The sequence below is a fragment of the Diplodia seriata genome (genome assembly GCF_021436955.1).
Source record: "Diplodia seriata strain FDS-637 chromosome Unknown scaffold_5, whole genome shotgun sequence".
NCBI lineage: Eukaryota > Fungi > Ascomycota > Dothideomycetes > Botryosphaeriales > Botryosphaeriaceae > Diplodia > Diplodia seriata.
The window spans coordinates 1,194,406-1,213,524 of NW_027117312.1; the positions used below are offsets into that span (position 1 = coordinate 1,194,406).

The 19,119-nt window shown below is 56.5% G+C and overlaps 6 protein-coding genes across 6 annotated transcripts; 3 read left to right on the plus strand and 3 right to left on the minus strand.

Moving 5' to 3' along the window:
• Positions 1 to 190: 190 nt before the first annotated feature.
• SLS55_005360 (uncharacterized protein) lies at positions 191 to 1,361 on the minus strand (the record flags this gene model as incomplete). The annotated part of the gene is made up of 2 exons (XM_066776810.1): positions 191 to 826; positions 1,023 to 1,361. 2 exons carry the CDS (start codon positions 1,359 to 1,361, stop codon positions 191 to 193), a joined length of 975 nt encoding a protein of 324 aa, XP_066632652.1.
• Positions 1,362 to 2,108: 747 nt separating this feature from the next.
• Positions 2,109 to 4,915, plus strand: SLS55_005361 (uncharacterized protein; the record flags this gene model as incomplete). Its single annotated transcript, XM_066776811.1, has 6 exons — positions 2,109 to 2,218; positions 2,266 to 2,392; positions 2,451 to 2,622; positions 2,672 to 3,271; positions 3,325 to 3,896; positions 3,947 to 4,915. The coding sequence occupies 6 exons, from the start codon at positions 2,109 to 2,111 to the stop codon at positions 4,913 to 4,915; spliced, it is 2,550 nt and encodes an 849-aa protein (XP_066632653.1).
• Positions 4,916 to 5,877: 962 nt separating this feature from the next.
• ADO1 (adenosine kinase) lies at positions 5,878 to 7,110 on the plus strand (the record flags this gene model as incomplete). Its single annotated transcript, XM_066776812.1, has 3 exons — positions 5,878 to 5,945; positions 6,002 to 6,560; positions 6,619 to 7,110. The coding sequence occupies 3 exons, from the start codon at positions 5,878 to 5,880 to the stop codon at positions 7,108 to 7,110; spliced, it is 1,119 nt and encodes a 372-aa protein (XP_066632654.1).
• A 2,032-nt stretch (positions 7,111 to 9,142) lies between these two features.
• Positions 9,143 to 9,945, plus strand: SLS55_005363 (uncharacterized protein; the record flags this gene model as incomplete). Its single annotated transcript, XM_066776813.1, has 2 exons — positions 9,143 to 9,147; positions 9,198 to 9,945. The coding sequence occupies 2 exons, from the start codon at positions 9,143 to 9,145 to the stop codon at positions 9,943 to 9,945; spliced, it is 753 nt and encodes a 250-aa protein (XP_066632655.1).
• Positions 9,946 to 10,194: 249 nt separating this feature from the next.
• Positions 10,195 to 12,649, minus strand: SLS55_005364 (uncharacterized protein; the record flags this gene model as incomplete). Its single annotated transcript, XM_066776814.1, has 8 exons — positions 10,195 to 10,490; positions 10,590 to 10,767; positions 10,818 to 11,544; positions 11,595 to 11,886; positions 11,995 to 12,090; positions 12,148 to 12,413; positions 12,472 to 12,573; positions 12,633 to 12,649. 8 exons carry the CDS (start codon positions 12,647 to 12,649, stop codon positions 10,195 to 10,197), a joined length of 1,974 nt encoding a protein of 657 aa, XP_066632656.1.
• Positions 12,650 to 15,000: 2,351 nt separating this feature from the next.
• Positions 15,001 to 17,396, minus strand: SLS55_005365 (uncharacterized protein; the record flags this gene model as incomplete). Its single annotated transcript, XM_066776815.1, has 10 exons — positions 15,001 to 15,256; positions 15,346 to 15,653; positions 15,710 to 15,824; positions 15,872 to 16,083; positions 16,137 to 16,270; positions 16,322 to 16,579; positions 16,637 to 16,796; positions 16,844 to 16,914; positions 16,964 to 17,012; positions 17,061 to 17,396. 10 exons carry the CDS (start codon positions 17,394 to 17,396, stop codon positions 15,001 to 15,003), a joined length of 1,899 nt encoding a protein of 632 aa, XP_066632657.1.
• Positions 17,397 to 19,119: the final 1,723 nt, after the last annotated feature.

Sequence of the window (19,119 nt, forward strand, 5' to 3'; positions counted from 1 at the left end):
CACTGTCGTAGCCCTACCAAGTAGCGTGGCGTCTAAATCTTTTTCGTGCTACATACCATGGGTTTCAGGGTGTGTTCCAGTATGCTGTACGACCAAGGTCGGAGCATGCAGAGAAATTACTCGAGTTGGGCTTGTGAGACAATCTGTAATGAACTGTTGAGCTTCCGTGTAACATGGCTTGACGTAGTACTTAGCCTTTGGCAAAGCCTCCCCTGCCCTTTCCTCTACCGCCGCCTCGACCAAAGCGAATACTGGGCGGAACAAACTTGAGAGAGGACATGGACTTGGTGAGGCCTTCCATAGGATCAGAAACGTCATCAGCAGTTTGGGATGAAGACACGGTACCGTCACGAGCACTGTCTGTACCTGGAGCGTTTCCGCCCTGCTCATCCTTGTTCTTGACGTCCTTCTTCTTTCCTTTCTGCTGGACATCTCTGACCGAGTTTGAAGGGGGAAGCTTGGTAGCGTGTGCGGAAGCCAACAGACCGCTCGGGTGCTCGCTCTCATGGGACACCATCTCTACGTCCTGGGTAGTGTTTGGGGTAGATGGCACATCGCCGGTCGAGTTTACGACGTCCATTGCATCCGATGGGTCTTGCTTCTGCTCTGGCTCCTGTTTAGAGCTTTGAGGGGTGCTGCCATCTTTGTCGAAGATGATGTGAGTCTTCGCGGATTTCTTCTCATCAGCCTTGGTCTTTTCTGCCTTCGCTCTTGCCTTTTCAGCCGCCGTCTTCTTCGGATTGCGGGTGTAGATGTCTTTCCTGCTGCTACGAAGCATGGAGCTGCGACCGTCGATGCCGTCCTTGATTATGGCGAAGTCATAATCCTAACATGCTATCAGTCAAATAAACGCTGTAAGGAAGGGGGCGCCTCAAACCAACCTCTGGGAAACAGTGCTTTGCAACCATGTGCATCCTGCGTTTGGCCGGCGTGGAGCATTTCTTGTCACAGCCTTCGGCAAAGCAAGCGTACTTGCGAGAAGGTTAGCACGCGCTAGGTGGTTCCTGGAAATTACGACTTACGATCTTCTCGCCCCTTGCCTTACGAGCCTCATTAATAGGATCATGGATCTCAGCGAAGTGCAGACCCAATATCAACTCCGAGGGGAAGTTCTTCTTGCACTCTGAGCAGCGGTTCACGTGAGTCTTGTGATAATGGACATCGTACTCTTCATACGTCGCGAACTCGAGCGGTCTGTGGCCCGGCAGCTGGCACTTCATGACGGACGGCGCCGAGGCGGAGGTGTCGGCAGAGTCGACCTGGACATACTTGACGACGGGCTCAGAGGCGGTCGAGTCTGCGTGCGGTACGTCTGCGTCTGGCTCAGGCGAGGTAGAGCCGGCGCGTGAACGCTTGACCATGGCTGCGGTTGGGGCGGGTCAGAGAGTAACAAGGACTGGACGGTGCCGCGGGACCCTGTCAATAGCGCGGCGCGGTGCGACCGTTGGGTTAGATTAATGGTGTTTCGGATGGAAATGCAGAGAGCAGACGCGGCGCGGCAGACAGGCAGCAGACGGGTTGGGCAGCGGCGGGAAGAAGCAAGAAGGGGGGCAGGATGCTCGCAGCAAGCGCCGGGCCGGCAGCAGAGGCTCGTGGGTGGTGTATTATTTATGGCAGCGACTGGTTGCGGAGCGATGATGTGGTTCCAGTGCTGGGCGCCGGCATTTGGCGCGGCTCTGGTTCGCTTCCTCCAGTCATTCATTCATCTTCCGCTGCTCACCCACGTCCGTGACCCAACGCCCGCGCCGCGGCTCCTCTCGCTGTCAAAGCTGCTGCTGCTGCTCTCCCCCAGCGCAGCTCCGACACCCTCCTCTTCCCCGCTGTCTCACCCGCCCCCGCCGACCGCCACCTGTGCCGCGCCTGCGCCTGCGCTCGCGCTTCGCCTCTCTACGCCCCGCCGCTGCCTGTTGTTGCGTGCTCCAGGGAGACAGCGGCATGGATTGTGACGGCTGCCACGCACGCCCGCAGTTCCGTTCCCTCGACTTTTGACCAAAGGTGGCCGACCGCAAGGTCCTATATATGAGCTACCCCCACCGCCCGAGGCATGGCCCCATCCGCCGAGCAGGCCGCGACGTGCGCCGCCCTATACCACTGCCACGCCAAAAGCCATGTCGCTGAACACTGGTCACAGGCTCGCTCGTAAGACTGAGCAGGATTTGAACGCCAAGCTCGCCCAGCGCAACACCCGTCATGCCGAGATAACCTCGCTTCTCACCGAGTGCGCCGTCCGCCTTCCATTTCCCTGCGCCGCTAACCGGACCCCAGCTTCCGCGTCGCGTGTGAAAACACTATATTTGCCGATTTCAAATACGCCTCCGAGCAGAAGATCGAGGCCCTGCTGTGGGCTGCCCATAGCAAGGTCAATGTCAACTTTCGGAAGCAGCTGAGCTCGGTATGCGCGCCGAACCTGTCTTGGCCGAAGAGCCGTCGGACGCTGCTAACGCGAACAGCTGAACAAGGAAGGCAAGAACAAGGCCGTTGAAACACGTCTCGTCACGAAGCAATACCTTGAGTTTATCAAAGCCAGCCAGCGTTTCTACCGTCAATACATTCTCCGCTTGGACCGCACCTTTGGAGGAATCCCCGAACTCCGCGACATTGCAAGAACATGGAAGAGCGACAGTGCGTTGATTGCTGAGTGATCATGTCGCATGACACTAATCGTATCCAGTCTCCCGCGAAAGTCCCGTCCGGAATGTCTCCGCAGAAATTAAGCACCAGGTCAAAATGTCGCTTTACCAGACCATAATCCAGCTGGGCGACCTTTCCCGCTACCGCGAGCTTCAGCGACAAGAAAAGGACCGTAACTGGAGCTATGCTGTTGGATACTACGGTCTTGCAACCTCGATATACCCCGAATCTGGCATCTCGCACAACCAGCAAGCAGTCATTGCGCTTGCCGATGGCAGTCATTTCCGCGCAACGTACCACCTTTATCGCTCCCTTGCTACGAAGGAACCACACCCTGCTGCAAAAAACAATTTGGAACTGGAGTTCAAGAAGGTCATTCAGGCTTGGGATAAGGGGGAGCTTATCGGCAGACAGGCCAAACGCGAAGGAACTGGTGCCAACCGCGCCCTGATTTCTTGGTTCGTGCGGTTGCACAGCAAGTGTTACAAAGGACAAGAATTCGCTGGCCACGATGAACTGGAGAGCGAAGTCCTGAGCCAACTGGCGGTCGAGCTGAAGGAGAGGTCTCTGGACGGACTCTTGCAGAAATTCGTTTTGGTTAATGTTGCGGCCGAGTATTTTGCGTCGGAGCAACTTCAAAGTAAAGTTGCACTTTACAAGGATCTTGAGCTTCTACTGACCACCACACTACAGATGGCCACACGGAACCACACAATCTGCGCTCCTACTTTTTCTTCCTCCGTCTGAACGTTAAGACTTTCTTTGCCCTGCTTCAGACTCTTCAACCGGAGCTCGAATTGTTGACTGGAGAAGATGTCAACGGAGATCAGGATGATCAATCCCAGCAATTGTCCGACAAAGTTACCGCAGTCGCACGTCGTATCCTGCCCGGACTTCGTCTGTACAGCGCCTGGTTCATGAACACTTGGCATATCCTCTCGGCCGACATCGAAGGTTTTGAAGGATCCGTCTCTAAGGTGGAGGTTCAGGAGATGTGGAGAGCCTATGCTGAGACATTGACTTTGCTCGTATCTGCCTTCGAACCTAGCCGCCTTCCCATGGAGCAGTACATGCTGGAGGAGGATGTTGATACGATTGGCTTCCAACCATTGGTAACCGAAAGAACGAAGAAAATGTGGTATCTTGGCGAGAAGCTGAAGCCGAAGTGGTCCGACGAAGGGTTGGAACGGAACCACCCCAATGTCGAGATGCTTATGCGCATCCGCGATTTTCTGGTCGATGGACTTCAGTTGACGCAGGACCAGGTTGGTAAAAGTCTTGCAACAAAGTCGTGAAAATGTTAATTTGTAACCAGGCCGCACCTTTGGCACTCGTGGGAACGCGCTTTATTTACCAAGAAGCCGGCATCCCGTCTCAACTCATCTCCAGTCCAGAGAAGGCCGAGCCCGTCGCTCCCGCAGAAATACCACTCGAAATTCCTCGTGGAGAGCCCAATGGCCCGGTCGCAGATGACCAGATGTCCCATGGTGTTGCCCCGTCAGAGACAGCTTCTGTTGCCATTTCCAAAGATGCTGCAATGAACCGCATGGTGGATGAGCTTCTCGGCCCCGAGGATGGATTGGACCCTCTCCATGAAGAGGATGAGAACATACCTCCGACGCCACCGGAGCAGACGTTCGAGGATACGGCTCTGATCGACGATCACTCTTACGGCATCACTCCTGTGACTGTCGGGGAATTTGTCAACATGGTCCGGAACTACAGCCAAGCTTCCTGCACTCCCGAGGTGCACCACCGTAACTCTACTGCGTCCCCTGTCGTGCGAAATCTGCCTTCAATTCCGTCTCTTCCGAACACGTCTGATATCTGGAGCAAAACTTACGCGCAGCCTGTGCAAACAGCCCCTGCCGTTCCTCCGGGTTTGAATGTAACCAGCGCAGCTTTGGGCCGCCGCAGCATCAGTCATTCCCGCCACGCGTCCCTCAACAACTCCATGAATACTTTTTCTTGGGGTCAGGGGCCGGTGCAACAGGGCCGCTCTGGTTCAATGGCCGATCCATTCGCTGCGCCTTACGACAGTCCTCTATCGAACAACTTCCAGTTCCAAAGCAACTATATTCCCGCATCCAGTAGCGGTTACGTGTGCCAGGTCCAAGCAGCGCCCCACGAGCTGAACTTGAGTCCATTCCCTCACGACCAGAATGCGAGCCCTTTGCCCTTTGGCAACGACCCCTGGGGTTCCGGCAGTGGCGTATGGGGAACGGATCTGAGCCATAGCCGCGGATCATTCACGCACACTCCACCGAATGGACATGGCGGCTGATGGAGACATGGGCCTTCGCTACAGACGTAGCTGGAGTCATTCGGAAGCCACATCTTGTTTTGACGCCACATCAGAAATGAACCGCTCGCCTCTGTTTAACCGAGTTCTGAAGTGGGTGGTTGGTAAAGTGCCACGTGGTTAGCCATCACGGCCCGCGACTTGGGATTAGCATCGGAGCAGCGCGCGCAGCGGTCGATGCTATCCACGAAGACGTTGCCAGCCTCGCGCGGCGCACCTGTCAGCACGCCCTGCTCTATCGCCTGTAGGGCGGTAGGACTCGGACGTGCCGCTGTATGTTTCTTGGGAATGGGCGAAGAGAGCCAAATTGACTGCGGACGAAGTCTTTGCCTTTTGCACGCGTATTGCAAATCACTCTTTAGTGCCTTTTGGTCTTTGGGCCTTGGCTTTTACTTGACAAATTGATCTGAGTAGTACCAATCTTCGACTGAGATGATGAGGCAACACTCGTCGGTAGCCCGTGACATTTAATAAAGCGGGACCTGTAGGAAGTAGATGTGGCATCGCATTTTACTCGGGGTGTTTCGGCAGAGCCATGCCAAGGAAGGTGGCATACGGCAATGCAGGTACAACGGACGTGTAAGAGCTGCTCGGGATATTCGTGGCGTAGAGCATTGGTCAAGCCCCAGTGCACATGAACCCCCGCAGGAAGCGTCTCATGACATCACGGGACGGTCAGGTTGCTTGAACATTTAAACGCACGTAATAGTGAAGATGTACGCCTTTCGACCGCAAAGTCTCCGTGTTTGTGATTCAACATGACAAGCGTCCTTGTGCCGCGCGCCCTGATGTCGAGGACGACGCCAGTGCTCCGAGCACCGCAATGGCTCGGAGCGGGGCGTCGGCGCTTTTTTGGGGCTCGGGCAGCAGCCCCTCCGTTTTCTTCGAAGCACCCCACCATCCACCTCTCTCCGCATTCCATCCACACACCCCGTTTCTACACAATGGCTTCCACCGGCAACTACGAGCTCCTCTGCTTGGAGAACCCTCTCCTCGACATCCAGGCTGTCGGGTAAGCAATGCCCGACGTACTCGCAGGCACAATGGCTGACGATGACCTTTGCGCAGCGATGAGAAGCTCCTCGAGAAGTACGGCCTGAAGGCCAACGACGCCATCCTCGCCGAGGAGAAGCACATGGGTCTGTACGACGACCTGCTTCAAAACTACGATGCCAAGCTCATCGCTGGCGGTGCCGCCCAGAACACGGCGAGAGGTGCTCAGGTACGCAAGCTCTTTGACTTGGCTTCGGAGCGTTTTCCACTAACGCGCAATGCTCGTTCGCAGTACATTCTCCCTCCCAACTCCGCCGTCTACATTGGCTGCGTCGGCAAGGACAAGTACGCCGAGACCCTGAAGGATACCGTCAAGCAGGTCGGCCTCCGCGTCGAGTACCGTTACGATGAGCAGCAGCCCACCGGCCGCTGCGGCGTCGTCATCACCGGCCACAACCGCAGCATGTGCACCGATCTGGCTGCTGCCAACCACTACAAGATCGAGCACTTGAAGTCGCCTGAGATCTGGAGCCTTGTTGAGGCCGCCAAGGTCTACTACGTTGGTGGTTACCACCTGACTGTCTCCGTCCCCGCCATCCTGGCCCTGGCCGAGGAGGCTGCTGCGAAGAACAAGGTACGGTTGCCTACAGCATTTGTTGGGTGTGTTATGCTGACGTAACCTGAATCTGTAGATCTTCATGCTCTCCCTCTCTGCTCCTTTCATCCCGCAGTTCTTCAAGGACCAGCTTGCCCAGACCGCTCCCTACTGGGACTACGTTATCGGCAACGAGACCGAGGCCCTGGCCTGGGCCGAGAACAACGGTCACGACACCAAGGACATCCCCGCCATCGCGAAGCTCATGGCTGCCCTTCCCAAGGCCAACAAGTCCCGCCCTCGCACCGTCATCATCACCCAGGGTACCGAGCCCACGGTCGTCGCGATCGGCAAGGAGGGCGGCGAGGCCGAGCTCAAGGAGTTCCCCGTCCACGCCATCAACAAGGACCAGATCAACGATACCAACGGTGCCGGCGACGCTTTCGCCGGTGGTTTCGTTGCTGGTGTCGTTCAGGGCAAGGACCTCGAGACCAGCATCGACATGGGCCAGTGGCTCGCCAAGCTCAGCATCCAGGAGCTCGGCCCCTCGTACCCCTTCCCCAAGCAGACTTACACCAAGTCTACTTGAGCTAAATCGACCAAAGTCAGCACGGGCGCTTCCGTTTAAGGATCTCGTGTTTTCAACAAATTCATGAGCCTAAGTCTCTATCCTTCTCTGTTTGGAGAGAAGAAAGGTATGACTACTTTTGTTGCTTCTTTTTGCATGTGAAACGGAGCGTTGGCGGGGCGTTTTCAACAAAAGGCTTTTTGGGATAGGAAAAAGGTCTAGAGAAGACGACTTGCGTGGTCGATGAATCAACTTCACGGAAATGACGGACAATTTGCGGTTCAGGATATTATATACACCAGGAAGCCTATCAAAAGAGCCGGTGGGCACATCCCAATTTTCTTTTGCAGTTTAACAAAATTTAACATCTCCCTTGAAGAGAGGCATCACAAGAAAGAAAGCGGGCTAAGTTTCCAATGACTAATTGAGCCAAGACGTTTTTCCACAAGCGGCAAAGCGCGGCGGCATTCGTGAATCAGCTTTCACATGGCCCCCGGTCAGTTTGTCAACCCATCACCTCATCAACGTCCCTTGGCGCGGATCTCCCGCCGACACGTTCGAACCGGCCTGGAGGCCGACGCATTTTCTTTTACGCAATCGCCGCAAAATCGCTTCGGCCGCGTTAAGAGCGGCCCAGAGCCGATGATGTCAACGGGTTGTCGAGGGCACGCCATGGCGGTGCTCCCCTCCTCTTCGCCATGCCGGCCGAAGGCCGCTCCATGACCACTGTCCCGCGCTCTCAGGCCTCAGCGTCTGTTTCGTGAACTCTCCGACCCTCCCCAGGGTACTGCTGTGCTAACACAGGTGGCGACCCGCCCTCATATGGGTCCTCGAATAGCGGTCAGACAACGGGGAATTGGCACTTAAGCACCGCCGGGCCTCAATGTAGGGTCTGCAGCAACAGAAATGACAGGTCCAGCAATACTCGCCCCGCAAGAAGACGGGAAAGAAGAGACGACGGCACGTCAAGAGCAGGGAAATCAAGGCGGAAAGCCGCTGCAGCTACCCCATCCGTGCGACCGCGAAGAGGTACCCTTACATTCCCGGACCGACCCCGAGAACGGCCAGCCGCCCGTCCTCCCCAGTCCACCAATGTCTCACTCTGAGAAGAATATCGTTACGTGGGACGGCCCGGCCGACCCTGAGAACCCCTTCAACTGGCCTTTGTCGAGAAAATGGCGGGTTACCATTCTCGCATGCTCCATGTACGTTTTCCCTGTCTCGTGCTCTCTACAGCGTAGACATCCTCTTTATTGTCCTTCGTCATCTCTGAGTGATTCTCCTATGCTCTCCTCTCCGTCTGAAAAATTCCCTCTCCCTACCACCACAAAACCTCACACCTCCTTCTCCCCAAACAGAACATTTCTCTCCGGTCTGTCCGGCACCGCCCTCGCGCCTACCGCTCCACTCCTAACCTCGACCTTCCACCTGGCACCGGACTCCAGCCGCGACGTTCCGCCAACCTACTATCCCATCTTTGCATGGACACTGTCCGCCGGTGTCGTCCCGTTACTGCTCCTCCCCCTCATGGAAACGCGCTACGGCGTGCGCACGCCCTATATACTCTGCGTACTCGTACTCGCGCTCTCCACCATCCCGCAAGCTCTCGCACCAAGCGGAGCGTATCCACTGCTCGTCGCCATCCGCGTGCTGAGCGGCGGCGCTGCGGGCGTGCTGCAGAACGTCACCGGTGGCATCGTAGGCGACGTGTGGGCCGGACCCCGCGCGCGCAGCTTGCCCGTGGCGCTGTATATTTGGGCGCTGGTGGGTGGGTTGATGGCTGGGCCAGTGGTAGGGGGTGGGACGGTTTGGGGGGCGGACGTTGAAGAAGGACAAGAAGTTGGCCGCGGAGGTCTCAGCTGGCGCTATATCTGCTGGTGGCAGCTCGCTGTCTACGCAGCCCTAGTTCCCGCCTCCTTCATCCTCCTCCCCGAAACCCGCGGCGGCGTCATCCTCTCGCGGCGCGCCGCCGCTATACGGCACTCCACCGGCCGTCAAGACGTCCATGCCGAAGACGAAGAAAGTCATCTCTCGCTTTCGGAGCTTCTTAAAGATGCCGTTGGCCGCCCGCTGCGCATGCTGACGACGGAGCCGCTGGTCGCTTGCAGCACGCTGTGGTCCGCCTTTTGTTTCGGCAATGCGCTGCTTTTCACCCAGAGCATCCCGCGCGTCTACGGCGAGCTGTACGGCTGGGAGAGCTGGCGCGCCGGCGTCGTCCAGGCGGGTCTGCTTGTTGGCGTCACGCTCGGGTTGGTTGTGGGCGCGCCCGTGCAGGACGCATGGTATCGCACGACTTCGTCGGCCAGAAAGACGAACTGGCCGTCCTCGGACAGCGAGACGGGAAACAGAAGCGAAAGCGAGAAGGAAAGAGGAGGAACCGAAGACGGAGAAGAGACTTTCCTCCCGGAAGCTCGCCTCTACCTCGCCGTCCCCGCCTCCTTCCTCGGCCTCTCCGGCGGCCTCTTCCTCTATGCCTGGACCGCCCTGCCTTCGATCCACTGGCTCGCCCCCACCGCCGGCCTCGTCCTCGTCGGCGCCGGCATCTTCACCGTCGTCACGGCCGCCAGCAACTACGTCGAGGATGCCTATTCACGCTACGCCGCCAGCGCTTTGGCCGGTGTCGCCTTCGGCGAGAACCTCACGGGGGCTTTCCTGCCGCTCGCCGAGCAGGCGCTGTACACGCACCTCGGTCTGCGTTGGGCGAGTTGCTTGCTGGCGTTTGTCGCTGTCGCGTTGAGTTTTGCGCCCGTGCTGCTGCTGTGGAAGGGTGAGGTCATCAGGAAGAGGAGTCCGTTTATTAGGGAGGCCATGTATGAGAATTCGCCAGGGGTTTCCTCTTCGGACCACACGCTTTAGACAGTGTAGTTGTCAGCCCAGTGGAATGATCTAGAGCGAGCACGTCTTGGTCAAAGTACTAGGGAACCGGTAGATATTTATTACCTAAGAATGAATTCATGACAATAGCGACAGTGCGACAGACCGGCAACCCTGATCAAACCCGCCCTCGATGGTGGTATTCCTCCCACGCTGTGCAATCAGACTACGACAAACTCTCCCCACCAACCTCTTTACCTCTCCCTCAACACGCTCATACATATAGCAAAATCAACCCATCTTCGGCGCCACATAGCGGCGAGCCTCGACATCGTCGCTGCTGCCGCCGCTGCCCGCACGCTGCCGCCCCGTTGCCGTGGCAGCCCCGGCCCGATCATCATACTCATCGCTCTCGAAATGGTACAGTTCGGGCGCGGGCAGGCCCTTGCGGCCGAGCAGGTAGCGCTTCGTCCACCACGGCAGCACCTCGAAGAGCTGGTAGCGGGCGTGGGTGCGCGTCGGCACGGCGAAGACGTAGTCGAGCTCCTCGAGGGTGCGCTGCTTGGTTTCGGGGAGGAAGAGGAAGACTGAGTGGAGAGACGATTAGCTGCGAGTCCCGTAGTTTTTTTTTTTTTTTTTTTTTTGGTTTTTTTCAGAATCAGGAGGAGAGGGGGGAGGAAACATACTTAGGACTAAGGCTACGATGTTGAGGGCGGCATAGAAGCCAAAGGCGCCCTGCGGCTTGAGGGCGCCGAGAAGCCGCGGGAACGTGATGCTCAAGACGCTGGCCCAGAAGTTGTTGGTGGCGACGGCCCAGGACATGCCGAGCTCGCGATGGCTCAGGGGGAAGACTTCGGCCGAATACTAAGAAACCGTCAGTGATGATGCAGGATTCACATTCGGCCAGTACTCACGGTAAACGGCACCGGGCCCTCTCCAGGAGAGTAGAAGGCCCCGAAAAGGTAGACGAAGAACGCAATCAGCCCGAGATGCGCGCTGCTCTCCTTGGGGATGTAGAAGCAGAACCCCGCCGCCAGCAGCGTCCAGAACATCTGCGGGAACGTGAACAGCAGCAGCCCGCGCCGGCCGAACGTGTCGATCGTCGTCACGGCGGGCAGCGCGAACAAAAAGTTGACCAGCCCGAAGCCGAAGGTCGCCATGAGCGCACCGAACGCCCCCGCGCCGGCCTGCTCGAAAATGCTGCTGGAGTAAAAGGCGACGATGTTGATGCCGCACATTTGCTGGCCGATCATGACGATGCCGGAGGCCTGCGTGGCGCGGCGGATGCGCGGGATGGTGAAGAGCTCGAGGAAGCGGGTGGCGATGTTGTTGGCGGCGCTGAGGCCGGACGCGCGGACGAGCTCCTCCTCGAACTCGATCTGCGCGTTGATGTAGTACAGGTCGCGCGCCGCCTGCAGCGGGGTCCTGCGGAGCCGGAGGAGCGACCTGTACGCCTGCCTGTACTTTTTCACCTTCAGGTACCAGCCTGGGCGCGCTGTGAGCGGATGAATCGGGGCGGGTGTTCGTGGACACTTACGGGGCGACTCGGGACAAAACCAGATGCCGAGGACGAGCGGGACGGCTGGGATAAAGGCGCTGGCGAGTTGCAGGCGCCAGGCAATCTGTCCAACGCGGTAGACGCTGCAGTGGTCAGCACCAAACGTTGAGGTGTTGGCCTCGGGGGGGCTTACGCAAGGTTGGCACACGTTCCCAAGAAGATTCCGAACGCGGTCCACAGCTGCCAGCTCATCACCAGGCCGCCGCGGACTGTAGCCGGTGCAGTCTCCGCGGAAAACACGGGAACGGTGACTTCCTTCAACCCCATACCGATACCGAGCAGAATACGGCAGGCCATGAGCTGGCCCCAGTTCTGGGTAACAGCCATGCCAAAGGGAGCTATGAGCGAGAAAATGGCGCCGAGGAAGATGGTTCCGCGACGGCCAATCCAGTCGTTCAAGGGGTCGGAGATCCATGCCGCACTGTCTCGCTGTTAGGCGGGGCTAGTCAATGTTGGTGGACAGACGTACAAAAGCCAGATGGCTATGTATGGCATTGAATTGACAACGCCCACAATCCATTCGTTCCGCTCACACGTGCCTTGGGGTCCGCAGACTTCTGGCCTGGTCGAGATGCCGAATTCGTCTGGGAATGCAAGATTTGCGCCATTGGAACCGGTCTGATCCCAACCTATATCAACAGTTCAGCGAATCTCGAATGCAAAAGAGGTATGTGGGAGGTACCGACCTTGAATCGCAGCGGCAACTGAGTTCAGGATAATGGTGAAGTAAAGAGACCAGGGGTGGCTCCACCTGTGTGTGCGTTCATGTCGAATAGCATCCTTGTCCGCCTCATCCAACTCATCAATTTCCTCAAAGCCATTGGGGTCGCGAGCGACCAGGGCACCTTTGCGGAGTAGGGGGAGGATGTCGTTTAAATCGTTCTCCTCGGCCCATGCGTCAACTTCACTCAGAAGCTGTGGGATAGGGATGCCGGCGAGAGGGTTCTTGACTCTGTAACGGAGGTGCGGTCAGCAGTTGAACAGTTGATATGTAAACGATGGCCACTCACTCTCCCGACGTGTTTACAGTAAGCTCGGCAACGCTTTGCTTTCGCGTATGTTCGGCGGTCACAGCATGCTCATGGTGGATACCTGCGGCACTGTCACGCTTACTAGATGAATGGTCAGCATGCCTCAACATACGCTTCAGTATATCTCGTGGATGTCTCACTCCTCTTTGAAGTCCATGATGTTCGTGCTGAGTTTCAGCAAGACCGACTGTGCAGCTCACTGGATCCTACAGCTTCCAATAGACCATCAGTATATGGGCGGCACAGACAATATATAGCAGGGAGCAGCGCCATGAGTGAGCTGAGCTGAGCTCCGGTCCCGCAAATCGGAGGAATGGAACCGTTGACGGATTGGGAAACGCCGTGGTCACTCACCACCATCACGCGCTGGGCAAAACGAGGGGCCCGCTCTTGGGATGGCGGATAAAGGTTGGTTGGTGGGAAAGGGTTGTGATATGCAGCCTCGCCGCTGCGGTTCCGTGGCAGATAACGGCCATTAAGATAAACCAAAGCGCTTGCCACACCTGGAGGGAGATGACTGGTGCAACGCCGTCCCATCTCATAATTTGCCACGGCTGCTTTTGTGGAACGGCTGAGTGAGACGAAGCATGGGCCAAGCTCGTCAAGACCAAGTAGAGCATGACGAGACAAGGCTGTCACACCAAGTCTTATTCCGCCTAGCCTACTCTTGGTTTGATGCCTTTGCTGGCCGAAGTCGAGAGCTCACATTAACGGGAAGAACCCCCCTGCTTTTTCTGCGAGCTGGTGGCGCCTCCGCAAGCCTCAAGCGTAATGGACATATCTAACGGCCTGCAAGCGGTACGAGACGCCGCAGTCATACAGGCTAGCGTCATCACGAGGACAAATCTACGGCGGCCGCGTTCTCTCAAAGCCGGCGGATTGATGCAGGTCGGGATGTTGTTCGATGACGAGCATTGGCCCGCAGGAAGGTGGCGTCCTGGGCACGGGGCTTGAACAGTTTGGCCGGGTGTGGTTGAGAAAAAAGGTTTGGAGCTAAGGCGAGCCTCGTCGTCCCTACCCGCTTGCGGTGCTGCGTTAGTCTGCTGCGGGGGAGGACCCAGCTGAGAGGTGCTTTGGTGCTTACTTACCTTTTCGCGTGTCATCCAAGCCCGGAACACAGCGTCGAGTCGCACAGAAAGGGTGTGTTACGGCAGGATAGTCCAGGGAAGGTAGATTCGGCCACCAGGAGCCAGAGCATGATGCAGCGCAGACGTTGGAGCTTCCTATCCCCGCATTATCACTCCATCGAATGGGGATATAATGGAGTGGCGCGCCGAGAAGAGGGCAAAAAGAAGGTCCCGGTGCAGTTCCAGCAGCAGATCAGCGAACCCGATGGCCGAAACTTCATGCATCCTGCGTCCTCAAGGTCCAGCCCTTCCCCCCGGCTCTTTCGCACCAATCAGCCTCCTTTCCCAATTTCTCAGTAACACAGACAACGCTTCCAGCACACCGGACCGGCGTGCCTCTTGCTCTACTTCCCACGTTTTCGTCAGACATGTACACTTGGCCCTCAGCGGTTAGCACGCAGCTACTAGACGGGAGGGAAGGGAGCTGGTGTGGCTATGCCCATTCTCCAGAACCCGCATTTAGCCTTTCCCGGTCGGAATGCCGGTTCCGGCACGCCTCCTCTGCTTTCTTTATCTGAGCACCTCCTTTGCGAGCGAGACCACATGACCACGATGATCGTTTGTTGATATCGCAATACGACCAGAATATCTTTTCTGGACACAGGGTTGCGGTGCGCCGGCATAGGCATTCCAGCATGCTGATCGATGCGAGCCATGGGTGGTAAGAAGATAAGTTGCTGGCGAGGAGCTCTGTCGTGGAGATGCAAACGTCGCAGTTGGACTTGTCAAGGCACTGGGATGCACTGCGGCAGATAAGGTCGTCTCCCAAGACGCTGACAGTGTGCTTGTCGCCAAGAGGCCAGTCAAGCTTGGGTTGCCTATTGCCTTCTCGAGTACGATTTGCTCTCCAATCATCTTATTTGCCAAAGACGAGTTCCTGGACGCTGTTTCACTGTCGTGGTGCACGCCATCTCACGGGGCTTTGGTGGACCAAGTTGATGGCACGGAGCTGCACAACATCCCTTATCTCTCGCCCGGGACGCACTGGATCACTACCGGCATGGGGCAAGTAGATCCCCCACATACCTTACCTACAGTTTCCTATCCAGGTGATCTCATGCAAGGGCCGAAAGTCTGCGAGCAAGGTTAAAAGCCGCTTCTAACTGGATCAGTCAGCCCGACCGGAAGAAGGTTGCCGCGGCTTCTGCACCCCTGGAAACTTGCCAAGCATGGCATCGTGCGAAAAGATAACTACAGGATGCGTGCGGGAATGCAGTTGCTGTTACCGGGACAGGAGACAGCCATGTGATGAGAACGTGTCGGTTCGAGCCGTGCCCGGAATGTTCGATTTGCTGCCGAGACCTTTCCCTCCGTAATTTCCCACTTCAAGACCTATCAACAGAGAAGATGTCTAAAAGCTGGCATTGCCCCGCAGATCTATCTAGTCGATGATCTGGTTGTAGCCGAATGTCGACAAGTTGTGTACAGAGTACTCTCCGGTCGCGGTGTCGTACGTCAAATTGGTCTGGAGAACTTCTCCAAACTTCACTGCTCCGCTTTCAACAACCCCACCGGCAACAGGCCGCTGCACAGCATTGGCATCCCGCAAGACTGTGAAGTTGGCCAGGCTCACTTCCAGCGGGGTACGTTGGACAAGCGTGGGAATGCCATAAAACTTGGCGCGGACGGCCTCCGGACTATATAGCAGCCTTTGTCAGCCTAAGGGTGCAATAGAGCGGAGGGATTTGCTTGCCTTATAGTTAGTTCGTAGTATCCGCGGTAATACATGTCTTGCCAGAGGAGCTCGCGGTTTCCGGCGACGAGAGCTGCACTGTTCTTGTTCGCTACATCGATTGTTATGTTCTGGCCATGCGGACAAGGGCTGCTAACTGCAGAGCCGGAGAATTCAACTCCAACTGAGCCAGCCCCTGTCTCTGGATCGTAGTCGTGCTCATCCAACCACACGAGGTCTGAGGCCCAGGACATGTGGCTGTCTCCGGCCATGACAATATTATTAGTGATATTGTTGTTGTAGAGATGCTGGAACGTGCGGTTGCGATTGGCCTGGTACCCATCCCAAGCATCCATGTTATACTGGAGATTGAGGGCAACGTTAGTGGCTTTTCAACTCATCAGAAAGCTACACGTACAGGATCATCAACACTCCCAGTGGTGGATTGGTTCAGGCGCGAGAAGACGATCTGAGATCCGATCAGACGCCATGCAGCTCCACGGTTCTTGGATTTCGTGAGTTGATTGTAGAACCTGCAGATGTTAGTGAAAGAGGGGACATCTTCTAGAGGAATACCGACCAATTCTCCTGGCGACTCCCCATGAGTGACCTTCCTGCGTCGTTCTGGATCTCGTGGATATACTCGGTGTTCCAGTAAAGATCCGTGACCGATCTGTCGTACTGCCGAGTGTCGAGCATGATAATATCCACGAGGTTGCCGAGGGAAAACGACCGCCAAATGCGGAGGTTGTCATCCATTTCGACCTGGCGTATGGGCATCCACTCAAAATACTTTGCCATGTATTAGCTAGGTTCGGTGGATGGGTTTATGTTGCGGCACGTACCGCGCGCACGGCGTTCATCTTTCTTTGGTCGAATGTTAAGCCGGCACCGCCATAAGCAAGTCCGTCTTGAATGAAGGAATCTTCGGTGTTGTTATGATCGGCCATGCCATCGCGCCAGGTGTTGTCTCCCACCTCTGAGGGCAATGATTAGCACTGTACAGCTCAATTTCGAAGTCGAAACTCACCATGATCGTCCCAGACCGGAATCCAGGCATAGCTCGCAAAGCTCAAGGTTGCGTCGCGATCAGCACGGTAGGATGCATGCCTTTTGCGGTAGTCATAGAGCGTGCGGATCTCCTTGTTGGGTTGAGAAACCCTATCAATGGCCCAGCCCCAGCCGTAGGCACCTTCAGCATACTCGTAGATGAAATCGCCCAAATGCAGGACATAGTCTACAGAGTCCTTTCGCACCGAGTTTCCGAAGGCGTTGAAGAAACCGAAGGCTGAGATAAAGTCAGTGTTCTTTCATTCAGTCAATGAATAATGATGCAAAGACTCACGGTAGTTTGAGCACGAATAGACGGCCACGGAGAGCTCCGAAACATCATCGTCGGGGGCTGGGGCAGTCTTGGTCCGGCCAACCGGGCTGGCATTGTCTGAGTCGCAGACTACGAACTGGTAGAAGTACTGCGTGAAAGGCTTTAAGCCTGTGGCTTCGACCTAGAATCCGTGAGCTGGCAGTTCAACGATTCCAGGCTCGTGCTCACCTTAATGGTCCAGTCGATATCTGAAGAGGTGTAAGCCTGGCCCGAAGTGACGACATTCTTCATGTTCCGGTCTGTTGCCACGTTGTAATCCACGCACACGGGAGCCGTGGAAATCCGCACTGGATGACTTGTAAGCGCTCTTGCCGAAGCTCAATGCTACGAGATCTAGCTACCGTATTCTTGCATGTCGTGATTGAATAGTGGCACGGTTCCCGACACGGTGGCTGGTGGATGCGTTAGTCGCTTTTGCATTGTCAAACGGTACCACAGCGTTGGGATCACCATTGCTCTTGTCGTTGTCATACTCGGGAGAGACGCGAGTCCATAGGATCACAGAGTCGGCATACGGGTCGCCAGAGGCGACGCCATGCGTGAAGTTCAGGGCTGATGCACCAATGGACCGAATGGCCGTGTCATGCCGGCGAACCACCTTGTACAAGGAGATGCCGAGAAACGGGTGATGGGCCGACGGAGAGCCGTAGTTTAAATTGGCGGTATACCGGGCAGCCGCGGTGCCAATCGAGCCGAGAACAACGAACGTGTGAAGCTTCATGGTGTTCTTCTGCAGTTGAAGCATGACGGGACGCAGCGACTTCCCACCTTTTTGTAGCTGGGTAGAAAGACACGGCGCGCATCCAACAAGGGTGTGAGCGGAGTCGAGGCTGCAAAGACCGGCTCCCCGGCCAGGGACGAGCGAATGGGAAGACGCAGATTAGGCATGCTTGGCGGTTGCTCGCATGGAATCCGTGAAGAGTTATTCGCTTCTTTGTCCCCTGCGTGAGATGCTTGTCCAAAGCAAGCAGAACCCGAACGCGAAGCCAATGGATGTCGCGGGAAGTGACATGACCAACGTAGCCGATGGGTCAAGCGGGTCATTGGTGCGCTGGAGAAGCGGAGATCGATTTTGGGCGGGGAAGAGCACGTTGCCCAGAGCTTGTCGGCGATTGCTCACATGCTCCTCGGCTGCCGTCAAGCTACGTCATCCCGCCGTTGTTGGCCGTTGGAATCGTCCAACTGGTCCTGTTCGAAGCCGCGTACCAGATATGCGTTCCTGTCTATCGAAACTTCTTCTCTGCATGCGCCCTCACGTGATTTCCTTTTCCAACACCTTGGTGAGCCATGCATTTACAGGTCCGTATGTGGGCGTCGAATGCTGATTCCTTCGATACAACGATCGTTTTCCTGGGCAGTGAGTTGGCGAAGGCAGGTCCGAATAACTCACCCCTCATGATCATCTTAGCGCCTAATGCACCCAGTTTCCCCGCTTGACGAGCCTTTGCCGGATCGCCTAGTTAATCATATCTCAAAAAAGATGAAGAACGTTGAAACTAGAGCATGCTCTCGGCCTGCGATTTACCCTCCATGATAGTTCCGTAGATCATTTGCTTAGCTTACTTTGTTACTGTTGGTTGGAACACAGATATGGTCTTCAGCATGCCATCCTCTTCTGTTGTAGGGATGGGAGTCCAATGGATAAGATTAGAGCAGTGTTATTGAATACTCGTTCGAGTCGATCTTCAGTACAGACTGAGGATTCGCCTTTCTTTTGTGTTTCCGTTGTGACTCACAGAACCTGCTTGGACTCTTGGGCAGTTCGGATGCCATGCCGATGCGGTTCAAATATTACTTATTCTGATGACATGCACCGGCTGCTCAGCCGATAGATCGGCCTCATCCGGCGATACCCTCGCGATTGCCATTGGATGCTAAGGGCACTAGAAAGCGCTCTTCATGCTGGAAAATGCTTGATCCCCGTGTCAAACGCCACTCGTTGGCGAGTTGGCGAGAATTGGAGTCGGATGCGAAATCAGGCAGGAACGGTACGGAGGCACGATTGGGCTCCTGTGAGCCAGAACACTGGCGCAAAAGCATATGTATGAGTCCACGATTCCAGGATGACGAGCACAGCGCGAGCGACGTCGTGTGAGAGCAGGACGAGGATGGTGCCAGGCGTCGCGTGGTGGGTTGTTTCCGCCGGCGGCGTGCGTGAGGCCTGAGCGCGGGGCGGAGGAGCGGACACCTCCGCCGACGTGCGGCGTCATGGAACAGACAGCTCCGGGATCGGATGGGTGTCGAAAGCTTAAACATTTTTGTATCGCGCAGCTCGAGCAGATGCGATCTCAGTCATAAACACCAAGCGCCGCGCATTCTTCGCCATCCCCTCGCGTCGCCGCACGGCAAACACTCCGCGCCCCAAGTCGAGCTCTCTTTAGCCGCAAGCTACCTCGGCCAATTGCACCTGCCCGCCGCTCGACCGCGCTAGGAGCCTCTTGCGC